This window comes from Amblyraja radiata, chromosome 4 (genome assembly GCF_010909765.2).
Source record: "Amblyraja radiata isolate CabotCenter1 chromosome 4, sAmbRad1.1.pri, whole genome shotgun sequence".
In the NCBI taxonomy this organism is placed as follows: Eukaryota; Metazoa; Chordata; class Chondrichthyes; order Rajiformes; family Rajidae; genus Amblyraja; species Amblyraja radiata.
Genome location: NC_045959.1, coordinates 54,939,807 through 54,953,924, shown reverse-complemented (window position 1 = coordinate 54,953,924; position 14,118 = coordinate 54,939,807). Strand labels below are relative to the sequence as shown.

The 14,118-nt window shown below is 45.5% G+C and overlaps 1 protein-coding gene across 1 annotated transcript in view; it reads right to left on the bottom strand.

Annotated features, from left to right (window-relative positions):
* The window catches only part of stk3 (serine/threonine kinase 3), a 313,612-nt gene that overhangs the window by 258,369 nt on the left and 41,125 nt on the right, over positions 1-14,118 (bottom strand). Inside the window, exon 2 of the mRNA XM_033019460.1 lies at positions 1,155-1,235. Coding sequence (XP_032875351.1) covers positions 1,155-1,235 — 81 coding nt within the window. The remainder of the gene's footprint in view (positions 1-1,154; positions 1,236-14,118) is intronic.

Here is a 14,118-nt window from a genome sequence, read left to right as displayed (position 1 = left end):
AGACTTGGAAACAGGTTCTTCCTCCCATGTTATCAGGTTTATGAACATTCCTTCCATAAGCTGGGGTACTATCAGATTCACTTCTACCCTATTGTAGACATTGGTCTTTGTCCATTGAACTGGTGCACTACAATGCTGAGAACTATATTTTCCCCTTTGCGCTATATATTGCTCTTAAGTTTGGCTTGATTGTATTGACTAATTTCCCTCCGGGGATGAATAAAGTTTATCGTATCGTATTTATGCACAGTATATCTGATCTGTTTGGATAGCATGCAATACAAAGCTTTTCACTGTACCTTGGTACATGTGACAAAAATGAACCTAAATCATCTCTGCAGTTTTAGTTTGCGGTCTTAGGCAGAGCAGTTGCTGAACTAAGCTGTGGTCCATCCAGATAGAACACCTTCAATGATGCATCTGGAGAAATTGTAAACAGTCATTGGAGACATACAGGATTTCCTTCATCTACTGAGGAAGTCGAGGTGTGAGGTGCATTCTTGGCCATAGCATTAGTTTGATTGTACCAGGTCAAATTGTTAATACAGTAATTGTTCATATAGAATCATTCATCACAGAAACAGGCCCTTTATCCCAACTCGTCCATGCTAACCAAGATGCCTCATCTAAGCTGGTCCCATTTGCCAGCAGCTGGTCCATATCTCTCTAAATCTTTCCTACACACATACCTGTCCATATGTCTTTTAAATGTCATTATTGTATCTGTCTCAACCACTTCCTCTGACCGCTCATTCCATCCACCCACCACCCTCCTCTGTATGAAGAAAATGCCCTTCAGGTTCCTATTAAATCTTTCCCCTCTCACATTAAACCTATGGACACTGGTTCTTTAATCCCCTACACTGGGGAAAAAACTAAGATCACGCCTCAAACTGTTGTGTTCCAAGGAATAAAGATCGACCAAATGGTTTAAGTCAATGTTTTGGGTCATTAACCTGCATCAGGGCTGAGAAGGAACAGGAAATATTGCCAGTTTATAATAATACAAGGGAAGTGGGGTGGATTAGAGGCTAGTAGTTGATTGATGGAACCAAATGGAATGGGGGATGATGGGCAGATGGAACCAGGTGATTAGGATGGGAAAGATGGAAAAAGGGAAAAGAAAACAATATCTTAAATAATATGACACTCACCCTTCACCAAGCTTTTCCAATACATCAAAAACTTCTTCAGGCTGCTTTGTGAGGCTATCTTCACTCAGTTTTTTCAACTTGCTAAAAAAGAATTAAAGAAGGTAAAGCACCATCGAATAAGAAAAGATCCAGAGAACATGCACAATTAACTCCACTCAAGTCAAAGTAATAATAATGTGGACTGTTCCTTCCTCTAAAAAAAAAAGATTTTAAACCCACATTAAAAGCAGATATTACCTGGCAATGATTTTAATCTGCTGGGCTGATGTCCAACCTACCTCGGAGTGACCCTTGACAGGACCCTATCCTTCAAGGAACATCTCAAAAGAACAGCAGCTAAGGTGAAGTCCAGAAACAATCTCCTCAGTAAGCTTGCTGGCTCAAAGTGGGGGGCAGCAGCCCCCACACTGCGCATTTCAGCACTAGCCCTTGCATTTTCTTCAGCCGAATATTGTGCCCCTGTTTGGTCCAGGTCATCCCACACACACCATGTGGACACCCAATTGAACTCAACAATGAGGATCATCACAGGAACAATCCACTCAACACCACTCCCCTGGCTCCCTGTCCTATCCAACATAGCCCCTCCACACATCCGGCGAGTAGTCCTCACTCAAAGGATGCTCCAAAAGACCAAAAACTCCCCTCACCTGCCAATTCACATGGACATCTTCAACCCACCCACTGCTCGACTTCCATCTAGACGACCAATTTGGAAGAGCCCACCACCAGCTGATTTCACCATCCAATCAGCTTGGAAAAGGGAATGGGAGTCCAAGGACGTCCCAAATAAACATCTGGTGTCAGACCCCACCCTACCGGTCCCTGGCACCAATCTCCCAAGGCAGCAGTGGACGACGCTGAATAGATTCAGGACTGGACATGGCCCCTGCTTGGCAAGCCTTCACAAATGGGGCAGCAGCCCAACCCCACGGTGTGCTTGTGGAGAGCAGCAAACAATGCAACACATCATTGAAGCATGCCCTCAACAAAGACTCAAAGGAGGACTTGTCACCCTTCATACAGCAGATCAAGAGGCAACTGCTTGGCTAAAGGACTTTGCATTCGCTAAATAAATAAAATGTCCCACAAAACTAGATACCCATCTTCTCCTAAACCATTTATCACATTTTCATTAACAACCAAATCAATTTTCAACAAACAAGCTAAATTAATATAAGCCTCCATCTTTTTAAAATGCTCAATGGAACAAATTCTTTTTCATCAAAAGTCCTACCAGCTTAAGGAGAAATTATAAAGCAATAGCACAATTTTGAGATTTGAATAAGTAACAGTAATTATTCCATTTGTTTATGTGCATGCACTGAATATCGTTGAATTTGATCATTACAGACATTCTACAAAGAAAATAGGTTGTTCATAATTGTTCAGAACATTCAATTGTCATCTATCCAGACATTGCAGCTGAGAAAGGTTCTCAATCATAGCTTCTTAGAAGTTTCTAACATGGAGGCAGCAATTTGACCGACTGTGTATGTGTTAGCTGTGAGATCTAGCCAAGAATCAGTTTTGCCATTAGCTACATTTTGCGACATTCTTAATTAAATATTTATCCACTTTTTTAATGTTTTTGTTAACTATGTTTGTGTTATTATTTCTGCATTTTTTTAAATGAAGAAAAAAACGTATTTCTTTACAAATTTTTGATAATTACATTAATTTGCTCCTTTAGTAACAAATTACTCAACCAGTGGAAATCTTTCCCTCGTCTAAAACTCAATTGAGGTCAAATCCATCATATCACCTCTTAACATCAAAGATCCTAGGGGCTCCTCTAGCATCTTTGCTTAACATCGTTAAGAATACATGGTAAAACAGCAAAATAGTATAATCCACCCAGTAATGCAACATTGTGATACACTGTTCATCACAAAATGTGGATGTATCAAATTATATTCTCTTTTTGGAGAATGGGTGTGATATGGGGTGATAGATTACAGTAACATCATTGAATCTGGAGTTGTTCCTTCAATTTACAAAGCATTTTCATTTGGAAAGTGGTGACACATTTGGAAAGTGGTGAAATCATTGGACAAAGTCAGCATGGATTTACAAAAGGTAAATCATGTCTGACGAATCTTATAGAATTTTTCGAGGATGTAACTAGTAGCGTGGATAGGGGAGAACCAGTGGATGTGGTGTATCTGGACTTCCAGAAGGCTTTCGACAAGGTCCCACATAAGAGATTAGTTTACAAACTTAAAGCACACGGCATTGGGGGTTCAGTATTGATGTGGATAGAGAACTGGCTGGCAAACAGGAAAGCAAAGAGTAGGAGTAAACGGGTCCTTTTCACAATGACAGGCAGTGACTAGTGGGGTACCGCAAGGCTCAGTGCTGGGACCCCAGCTATTTACAATATATATTAATGATCTGGATGAGGGAATTGAAGGCAATATCTCCAAGTTTGCGGATGACACTAAGCTGGGGGGCAGTGTTAGCTGTGAGGAGGATGCTAGGAGACTGCAAGGTGACTTGGATAGGCTGGGTGAGTGGGCAAATGTTTGGCAGATGCAGTATAATGTGGATAAATGTGAGGTTATCCATTTTGGTGGCAAAAACGGAAAGCAGACTATTATCTAAATGGTGGCCGACTAGGAAAAGGGGAGATGCAGCGAGACCTGGGTGTCATGGTACACCAGTCATTGAAAGTGGGCATGCAGGTGCAGCAGGCAGTGAAGAAAGCGAATGGTATGTTAGCTTTCATAGCAAAAGGATTTGAGTATAGGAGCAGGGAGGTTCTACTGCAGTTGTACAGGGTCTTGGTGAGACCACACCTGGAGTATTGCGTACAGTTTTGGTCTCCAAATCTGAGGAAGGACATTATTGCCATAGAGGGAGTGCAGAGAAGGTTCACCAGACTGATTCCTGGGATGTCAGGACTGTCTTATGAAGAAAGACTGGATAGACTTGGTTTATACGCTCTAGAATTTAGGAGATTGAGAGGGGATCTTATAGAAACTTACAAAATTCTTAAGGGGTTGGACAGGCTAGATGCAGGAAGATTGCTCCCGTTGTTGGGGAAGTCCAGGACAAGGGGTCACAGCTTAAGGATAAGGGGGAAATCCTTTAAAACCGAGATGAGAAGAACTTTTTTCACACAGAGAGTGGTGAATCTCTGGAACTCCCTGCCACAGAGGGTAGTCGAGGCCAGTTCATTGGCTATATTTAAGAGGGAGTTAGATGTGGCCCTTGTGGCTAAGGGGATCAGAGGGTATGGAGAGAAGGCAGGTACGGGATACTGAGTTGGATGATCAGCCATGATCATATTGAATGGCGGTGCAGGCTCGAAGGGCCGAATGGCCTACTCCTGCACCTAATTTCTATGTTTCTATGTTTCTATGTAAAATGAACAATGGTTCACTATCTTTTTGTTGAAGTACACTATTCTGCAGTGTTCATACTGCATTTCACACAGGCTTTTATACGTACAAAATCTTACAAAGTATTTTCCGGTGGCTTTAACGTCTGAGGTGATGAAGTTCTTTGAGAAGTTGATTGTGGCACGATTACTACCTTTCAGCTGTGGGCCGAGGAACTTTTTTGTGCAGTTTCGTGACCCAACTCACGGAACTACATGAAATTTTCACATATTGTGTAAAAATATTATATAAATCATCCCTGAAACTCGTCAAGAACAAAACTTGCACATTTTTATTAATTTTCGGGTATTTTTAGTCCAATCAAAGCACGTTTGACATTGAGTCGGACGCCAGTTGGCAAATCACGCGCTTTGTTTGAGGCTAGTTAGGCAGGGAGCACACAACATGGCTGAGAGTGCTTCTACTGATGCCTGTTTTACTGGAGATTCCGCTGAATGTTCTTTGTTGTTCTGTGGAATACATGTCGTGGAAACTTGCAGAAGGGTAATTGAATTTAGTGAGAAAAGCATTAAGAAGTCTGAAGAATGTGCAGCTAAGTGGGTAGAAGTGGAACAAAGCCTTGAAAGCAAAGTCCCTGCTGAGGTGCTGCAGTCAAACTTTGTGAATCAACTGGAACTGAAAGTCTGAATTTATGAAAATTAATCTGTATGGACTTTAATTAATTTAATTGCACCCTTTTATAATGTGAAAAAATGAGATTTGGAAGCTGTACATTCACATTCATTAATTCATTAATTCATTCATTCACTCACTCATTCACTCACTCATTCACTCACTCATTCACTCACTCATTCACTCACTCACTCATTCACTCACTCATTCACTCACTCATTCATTCATTCACTCATTCATTCACTCATTCATTCACTCACTCATTCATTCATTCAATCATTCATTCATGAAGTTGAGGGCCTAAACTATGTGTATCCATAACAAAGTAAATTAAACATTTTCTCTAATGCCAGCTTGTTGAAGTCTAATAAGTTTTCTTTAACATCTATTCTCAGAGCTGCCTGCGATAACTTACCGGGGAAAAGTGCGGGGCCTATGTACTTAACATAGTGAAACCGCGGTCTTAATTAAGAAGCGGCCGATTCGCGAACGCGTAGCCACGGAGTGTGTTTGGATCATCTCCGCGGGCGTGGAAGGCTGTACACAGTGCCGTCCGTAGCGGCCGTTTCCAGGCCCCGACCATGGGAGAAAAACGGAGGAATATTGATTACACTTTATAGGCTTCCATTGGAGTGAGAAATGGCTGATGTTTATGTAGAAATGAATTGGTGTATGTGAACTTGAACTTGAACTAATTTATCTATGGTAGTAACAGTGTTATTCTCATTAACATTAATGGGGCTTTCTCACGGGGCGACTTGACGCAAGATGTAACCAGAGTGAAGTGGTCGTGGTCTAGCACGATATCACACGATATAACGGGGGGTAGATAAAGAGTTCCCACGGGTACTCGGCATTTCTGTTATTTGTGCGAGTGACTTGTCCGTCTCCCGAGCTTTCCCGTTAAATCTTGAATGAACATTGTGAATCCCCATTCATAAAAGAGAAGGTAATTGCGCGGGAGGGTTAATAATTGACAATCTGCTGCTGCCTGCCCGCTGAGTTAAAAAGTTCCCACGGTCACGATATACAGTGTATCGTGAGTCTTGCGTGGGAACTTTTTAACTCAGCGGGCAGGCAGCAGCAGATTGTCGCTCCCTTCAGTTTCACCCCACCTACACCCCTCTGCTTCCCGGCCATGTGTGTGACCCCTTCCCTCCCCTCTTCAGCTCCCCGCCCATTGCACCGGCGCGAGGGCTTTGCACTGTCTTCACGTTGGCGATGCCAGCAGGTCAGTGCCAGTCACCGGAGACGTCAGGACCAACGGGACACCGACCCCCAGGCCCACTGCAAGCACTGAGATCCCAGAGACCCACAGGCAGCAGCAGCGCAGCCCCGTTCCAACTCCAGAGGAACACGCTCCCCGTAGGGACAGAAGCTGATGGTGTGCAAGGTACGTCTTGTTCTTGGGGTTGCGGATGAGGGGGCGCAGCTCGGGCTGTGACGTCTCCGGCCACCCCCCTGTACAGGAGCTGAGACTGGGAACTGTGTGGTTGTTTGCAGTTGCAGAGGGAGGGGGCAAGGGCGGTACAGTTCACAGTCTCAGCTCCAGTCCAGGGGGGTGACCGGAGACGTTAGGACCAACGGGACACCGACTGCAAGCACGGAGATCCCAGAGACTCACAGCCAGCAGCAACTCTAGCCCAGCCCCGCTCCAACTCCAGAGTAACCCGGGTTGCGGATGAGGGGGCGCGGATTCCTCTGGAGTTGGAGGGACAGGGAGACACAGCGGCTTTTGAGAATGGTGGGCAATCACTTCCAAAGTTCTGCCCACACAGTCAGTACACCTCTCCTACACTTGTCTCCCGCACTAAGATCATCTCGCAGAGAATGATCCCAACCTAGCAGCATGTTCATTCCAGATTACTCACCTTCTGTCCCCTCTGTCCAGCTTCCGGGTTCACCGTTCGCAGGAGTTCCCACGGTACACGCAAGAGTTAATACGGATATCGCACTGGCCACTACGTGCATATAATGTTGCAATCTTCAACCACAAGTGTACAAGTCACTCTTGGAGAAATTCAAACTTGCTTGAATTTTCTCTCGAGTCACCAAGTTACACGAGTACCTGCCGTTAGCGCCACGGTGGTCCACGGTGGTCCACGAATGCCGTACGGTTATCGCACGGGGTTCCCACGATGTTCAACTCTGGTTAACTCTTGCGTCAAGTCGCCCCGTGAGAAAGCTGCTTAAGAAGAGGTTGAAATTTTATGAATTGAAGTCCATGCAGACTTAATGACTATGAGATTTCTTTTATGTAGCCTCTGCCTGACCCTCCACTTGAACGAACTATCAATGGACTTATCAAAACTTATCAAAAGATTTGGAATCTGATGAAGAATATTCAGATGAAGATCAGATGTAATGTAACCAAATAAATTGGGGAAATAAATGATTATATAAAGTTTTATTTTAATGTCTATCGTTTCATTGTTTATTTGGTCAAATTATTTAAACAATGAGTGAATTACTCATGATAATGGCATGCTGGTGAATGACAGTGCGACAGTCCACCCACCCATCCACACACACATCCATCCGTACGCACACTTCCATGCATGCACGCACACACACATACATGCACACGTACATCCACACACACACATCCATCCGCACGCAGACATACATGTACACATCCATGCACACATATACATCCATACACATACATCCACACACACATCCATTCACACATACATACACACATCCACAGTTACACGGTTGACAGGTATACACAGACACACACACAACCTTCAGATACTCAATGCAACACTTTTAGGGTTATTTTAGGTTAAAGGTAATAGCCCTCATTTGCAAAGGCACCATCGGGGGGGTATCTAACATAAATATAGGCTCACTGGAGCTTAAAATGAATACTCATCGAGTATACATCAGAGCATTCGATTCTTGGTCAGGATGTGACATTTTCATCAAAAATAAGACAGGTCTCTTACAGGTCTGTCACCCAGCCTGGCACTGCCCCAATCCCTCTATGGCCATTACCCCCATTCTCCCCACTGTGGCAGTCAGTGGGGTTCAGTAAACGGGGGAACCTAGAGGATCTGTCCTGACCCTTTAATTAGGCAGGTTCATGAGCCCTTAAAACCTGGGACCTCTGCTGCAGTCTCATTTCATTTCTTATTAAAGCGACTGGAAGATGCCTTGCATGACTGTCCCCCAGCCTGGAACTGCCCCAGTCCCACTATGGCAGTGACCCCCATTCTGCATACTGGCAGTCAGTGGGGTTCAGTAAAGGGAGGAACCCACAAGAACTGCCCTCACCCATTAATTAGGCTGCTTCAGGAGCAGCACCTCTGCGACAGTGTCATTACAAAAACATTCACAATTATAGTCATATTATTTTTATATAATACTAGACCAAGTGCAAACCCGTTGGGTCTGTTCCCCCAACGTGCGGTTGTTGGGGGGGGAGGCGGCATGCAGCGTCACACACTAAATACCCCCCCCCCCCCGCACTCACGCTAATGGAGGGGAGGAGGGGGGAGAGAGGGAGAGAGAGAGAGGGGGGGAGAGAGGGGGGGGAGAGGGAGGGAGGGGGAGAGAGAGGGAGGGAGGGGGGGGGGGGGAGGGGGGGGGGGAGGGGGGGGGGAGGGAGGGGGAGGGAGAGGGGGGGGGAGGGGAGGGGGGGTGGAGGGAGAGAGGGGGAGGAGAGGGAGAGGGGGGGAGGAGAGGGGGGGGGGGAGGAGAGAGGGGGGAGAGGAGAGGGGGGGGAGGGAGAGGGGGAGGGAGAGGAGGGGGGGGGGAGAGGAGAGGAGGGAGGAGAGAGGGGGGGAGAGAGGGGGGGGGAGGGGGGAGAGGGGGAGGAGGGGGGGGAGGGGGGGGGAGAGGGAGGGGGGGGGGGGGGGAGGGTGAGGGGGAGGGAGAGAGGGAGAGAGGGGGGGAGAGAGAGGGGCGGGGGAGAGGAGAGGGAGGAGAGGGGAGAGGAGGAGGGAGAGGAGAAGGGGGAAGGAGGAGAGGGGGAGGGGGAGGAGGGAGAGGAGGAGGGGAGGGGGAGGGAGAGGGGGGAGAGGAGAGGGGGGAGAGGAGAGGGGGGAGAGAGGGGGGAGAGGGGGGGGCGAGAGGGGGGGGAGAGGGGAGGGGGGGAGAGAGGGGGGAGGGAGGGGAAGGGGGGAGAGGGAGAGGGGGGGAGAGAGGGGGGAGGGGGGGGAGGGGAGGGGAGGGGGGGGGAGAAAAGAGGGGGGGGGGGGGGGGGGGGAGGGGAGAGGAGAGGGGAGGGGAGGGGGGAGAGGAGAGGGGAGGGGGGGGAGATGAGGAGGGGGAGAGGAGAGGGGGGAGAGGAGAGGGGGGGAGAGGAGAGGGGGGGAGAGGGGGGGAGAGGAGAGGGGGGGAGAGGAGGAGAGGGGGGGAGAGGGGAGGGGGGGAGAGGAGAGGAGAGGGGGGAGAGGAGAGGAGAGGGGGGAGAGGAGAGGAGAGGGGGGAGAGGAGAGGGGGGAGAGGAGAGGAGAGGGGGAAAGGAGAGGGCGGGAGAAGAGAGAGGGGGGGCGAGGAGAGGGGGAGGGGAGGGGGGAGAGGAGGGGAGGGGGGAGAGGAGGGGAGGGGGGAGAGGAGGAGAGAGGGGGAGAGGAGGAGAGGGGGGGAGAGGAGGAGAGGGGGGGAGAGGAGGAGAGGAGGAGAGGGGGGAGAGGAGGAGAGGGGGGAGAGGAGGAGAGTGGGGGAGAGGAGGAGAGTGGGGGGGAGGAGGAGGGGGGGGGGAGAGGAGAGGGAGGGGGGAGGGGAGAGGAGAGGGAGAGGAGAGAGAGGGGGGGAGAGAGAGTGCCTTTTTACTTCAACCCAAACCACCATTTGCAGGCAGTGCTTTTTTACCTCTACCCATATTTTCATTTTCAAACCAAATTAAGGGTACTCACAGTGCTGTAGACATTTGTCAGTGTCATTCAGAGCTCTGATTGAGGCACACCACTTGCAGAGACTGATTGAGGCACACCACTTGCAGAGACTGATTGAGGCACACCACTTCCTGGTTTTATAGTCCCTCACCCTCCCTCCAGCAGGGGCAGCAGAGAGAATGGGGAATTTTGTAAAAACATTAATATCTCTGTCAATTTTCATCGACGGGAAAAATCCTCGGCACACATGCGGCGGAGGGGGGCTCTGAGCGAGGTGGCCAAAAATGACGGCCGTAGGTGGCGGCGTACTCTCGGAAATCGCAGCACAGAAAGCCAAACCCGGTCAAGAACAGACTTTTAGTAATATAGATAATTATACTTAATTATATATGATTACAATCATATTTACAAGTGATATATATATATATATATATATATATAGGTATAATAATATATAGTTTAAATGGACTGCAGCACGGAAATAGGCTGCCCATGGTGTAATATGGGCATTGGCCACTAGATGGCACTTACTTTCCCGATCTCATTTTCTAATTAGTTTAATTAATTAATGTGCAACCTTTGGCACTGACGAGTTATGACATCCTTCTCAATTATATTTCATCTAAATCTGTGGAAAACTTCATGTAGTTCCATGATGTGGGTCACGAAAATCGATTACTAGACACATTTTTGATGCTCGGCCCACAGCCCAAAAACCCACCACAATTTGTCTCCTGCTCCAATAGATCCAGCTCACTGATGCAATCTCACTGGATCTATGTTCTGCCACTTAAGCAATAAAAACACATATGTCAAACGGTTGTTCAGAGACTACAGCTTGACGTTCAACACCATCATCCCGTGCAAGCTTGTTATCAAGCTCACGGAACTGGGTTTCTACACATCCCTTTGCAACTGGATCCTCGAATTACTCATTATCGCACCACAATTGGCATGAATTGCCAACAATACTTCCCTCTTTATAGCCATTGGAACAGGAGCACTTCAAGCCTGCATGCTTAGTCCTTTGCTCTTCTCACTCTATCCCCATGACTGTGTAGCCAGACACAGTTCCAACTCAGTCTTAAAATTCAGCAGAGAGGGACGGGGTAGAGAGGGAGGGGGGGTAATGAGGGAGGGGGTAGAGAAGGAGGGGGTAGAGAGGGAGGGCGGGTGGGTAGAGAGGGAGGGCGGGTGGGTAGAGAGGGAGGGGGTAGAGAGGGAGGGGGTAGAGAGGGAGGGGGAGGACAACTTGTTCTATTTGATCTTATTTGATTGTGCACGCCAGGTTGATTGCATTCGTGGAAACAGGGCGGACCACGTGAAGGTTGCAATCTCCCACCCCTGTCCCATTGTGATGTCATTTGTAAATGAGGTCCATCGTGATTGGACGTCTGTGAGATCGCACTGTGACATCATCAATGGAAAGTGCTGCAAGAGTCTCCCACTAAAAAGCAGTTACTTTTTTTTAAATAAACAATTAAAACTTAAAAACTTCGGAAATATAGGTTGGAATGCGACGGGAAGGTCTATCCCATCGAGAGGAAAAATGTGAGTGGAATGTGTGAAAATGGGAAGGCTGTGGCCTAGCGTTTGGAAGAAGATACAAATTAAGGAGATTAAAAGAAAGCCAACACAACCCTGGCCAACACAGACATTTAGAATGTTAAGAACAACGGGAAGCTTTGTTCTAATAGAGATTAGAGAAATTATGCAATAACAAGACAAATCGCGCATTTACATAAAAACTGCACAATTAGCCCTGTTTACAAAAAAATAAACTTGTAGCTCATCACAAAATGAAACAGCTTGTTCTTGCAATCAACAAGACGTGGGCAACACTGAGCCATAATTGGCAAGTGAAGTGACATTCATGTTTCAAAAGTGCCTGACAATGACAATTCCTAAGAGAGAGTCCATTGTTTATCCTTGACAGTCAATAGCACTGCTGGAATCAAGTCCTATAACATTAATATCCTGAAAGTCACCCTGACCAGAAATGTAATTGGACCAGCCATATTAATATTTTGGCTATTATAGGTGGTAACAACATCAAGAGGCTGAACTCCAATCCAGGACAACGCAGGCACATAATTGGCACTCCAACCACAAAGATTAATTCCTCTTGCATCCATATCACCAAGCCTGGAATGTCTACTTGCTAAAAAAAACACTGCAGATATTCACATAAGCTACTCCAAAAGCAATTTGCAAATGTTACCACCAAGAGGAACAAGAGCAGCAAGCACATGACTGCACCATCCCCTTAAAGTTGCACATCAGCATCTCTGGAAAACATGGATAGGTGAGGTTTTGGGTTGGGATCCTTCTTCAAACTGAAGGAGAATCCCGACCCAGAATGTTCCCCACAGATGCTGCCTGACCTGCTGAATATCTTCAGCACTTTGTGTCTGTTTTTGAAAAAAAGAGATTGCAGTTCCTTGTGTCTATCCAATATCAATGTCTGAGAACTTTCACCATAAAGAACTGCAGTATTTTAAGAAAATGGTCACATAACCGTCACAACGACAATTAATGTTGTCCCATAAATGTTAGCATTGCCAGCAGTGCCCACAACCTGAAAAAGTTTAAAAAATCTAAAAATGCTGGAAATATTCAGTGGGTCAGGCCAAATCTGTGAGAGTTAACAGTTCAGGGCGAAGACACTTTGTCAGAACTCTGATGAACCATCTTAAGGCTTTGAAATGTTAACTCAATATCTCTTCCCATAGATGTGGTCTAACCGGCTCAGTACTTCCAGTATTTTCAGCATTTATTTTAGATTTCCAGTATCTGTGGGGTTTTTTTAATTTTCAAGTAATAAAACAGAAAATCTCCAGTGTCATTATAGGTTTATTTATTTCACTGAATGCACATCAGACTATTCTAGTGAGGTTCAGATGCATATTTAGTAAAGATGAGCAGAGAGAATATCTAATATTCCAGCTGAAATGTTTCCATCAAACAAAACTGATAAACCAGTAAGTAATCCATCACTGGCCAATGCAGTGTTTTTCCTTTGCTAAATGACAGTTATGTCATTTCACAGAATTTCATTATATACATGAGGTATTGATGTTTTGAAACATTATTTAAGTCAAATGTTATCTGGCATATTGCATTTAATAAAAGAAAACTACCTTCGAAATGTGCTCTCATATACTTTCACATTCATCCTTTACTGTTTCTATATGCACCCGCCATTATCATCTTCATTGAGAAAATGCAAACCACATCATTCTGCTTAGCTCCAAAAGACTATTTTCAGCCACACCGAAATAAATGACAAAATCTAACTGCACTATTAGCTACTTTTCATAAGTTGCTTTCACACATCTCCTAGGGGATCACTTCCGGCCAAAACTTAAATATCATGTTGCCTAATCCCTCTCAGCTGGGAATGATTTATGGCACTAAGACAACTTAAAAAAATGTAGATTAATTTTAAAATATATAGGTATAAACTCAGATCTTAAAAAACTTATATTGCCACAGTCCCATCAGAAATTATTGACCAAGATTAATTGCAGTTATAAACACATGCTAAATTACAAATGTTGGTAACAGTTGCCGACACCAAGATGCTAACACCATTGCGCAAAAACGCACATATACTCAAGTCAATTTGAATCAATATAGTTAAATTGCATTTGTTATAATTAAAGTGATGAATTTCATATTAAAATTCTATATATAGCCAATATTGGGTCCAAATGCCAACGTGATACAAATTCCTATTGTATTGTATTTGTATCATTTGTATCACGTTGGCATTTGGACCCAATAGTGACTATAAATTGAATTTTAATATGAAATTCATCGCTTTATATATATATATATATATATATATATATACATACACACGCGCACATACATACAAAATGTTGCATACCGTTTGCCCTGTTAATCACCTACAAGATCTATCTCTCCCTCCTAATGTAAATAGCTCGATCTAAGCTGCCCCCCAGTCGAGTTTCAGTCAAAAATCACTGAATCAAGCACTTGCGCATCTAAACTTTATTTTGACAAAACACAATTACAGTTCCAACTACTGTACCAAACCACCGCGGGTTCCATCCTCGTATCTGCCTGATCAAGCCCTCT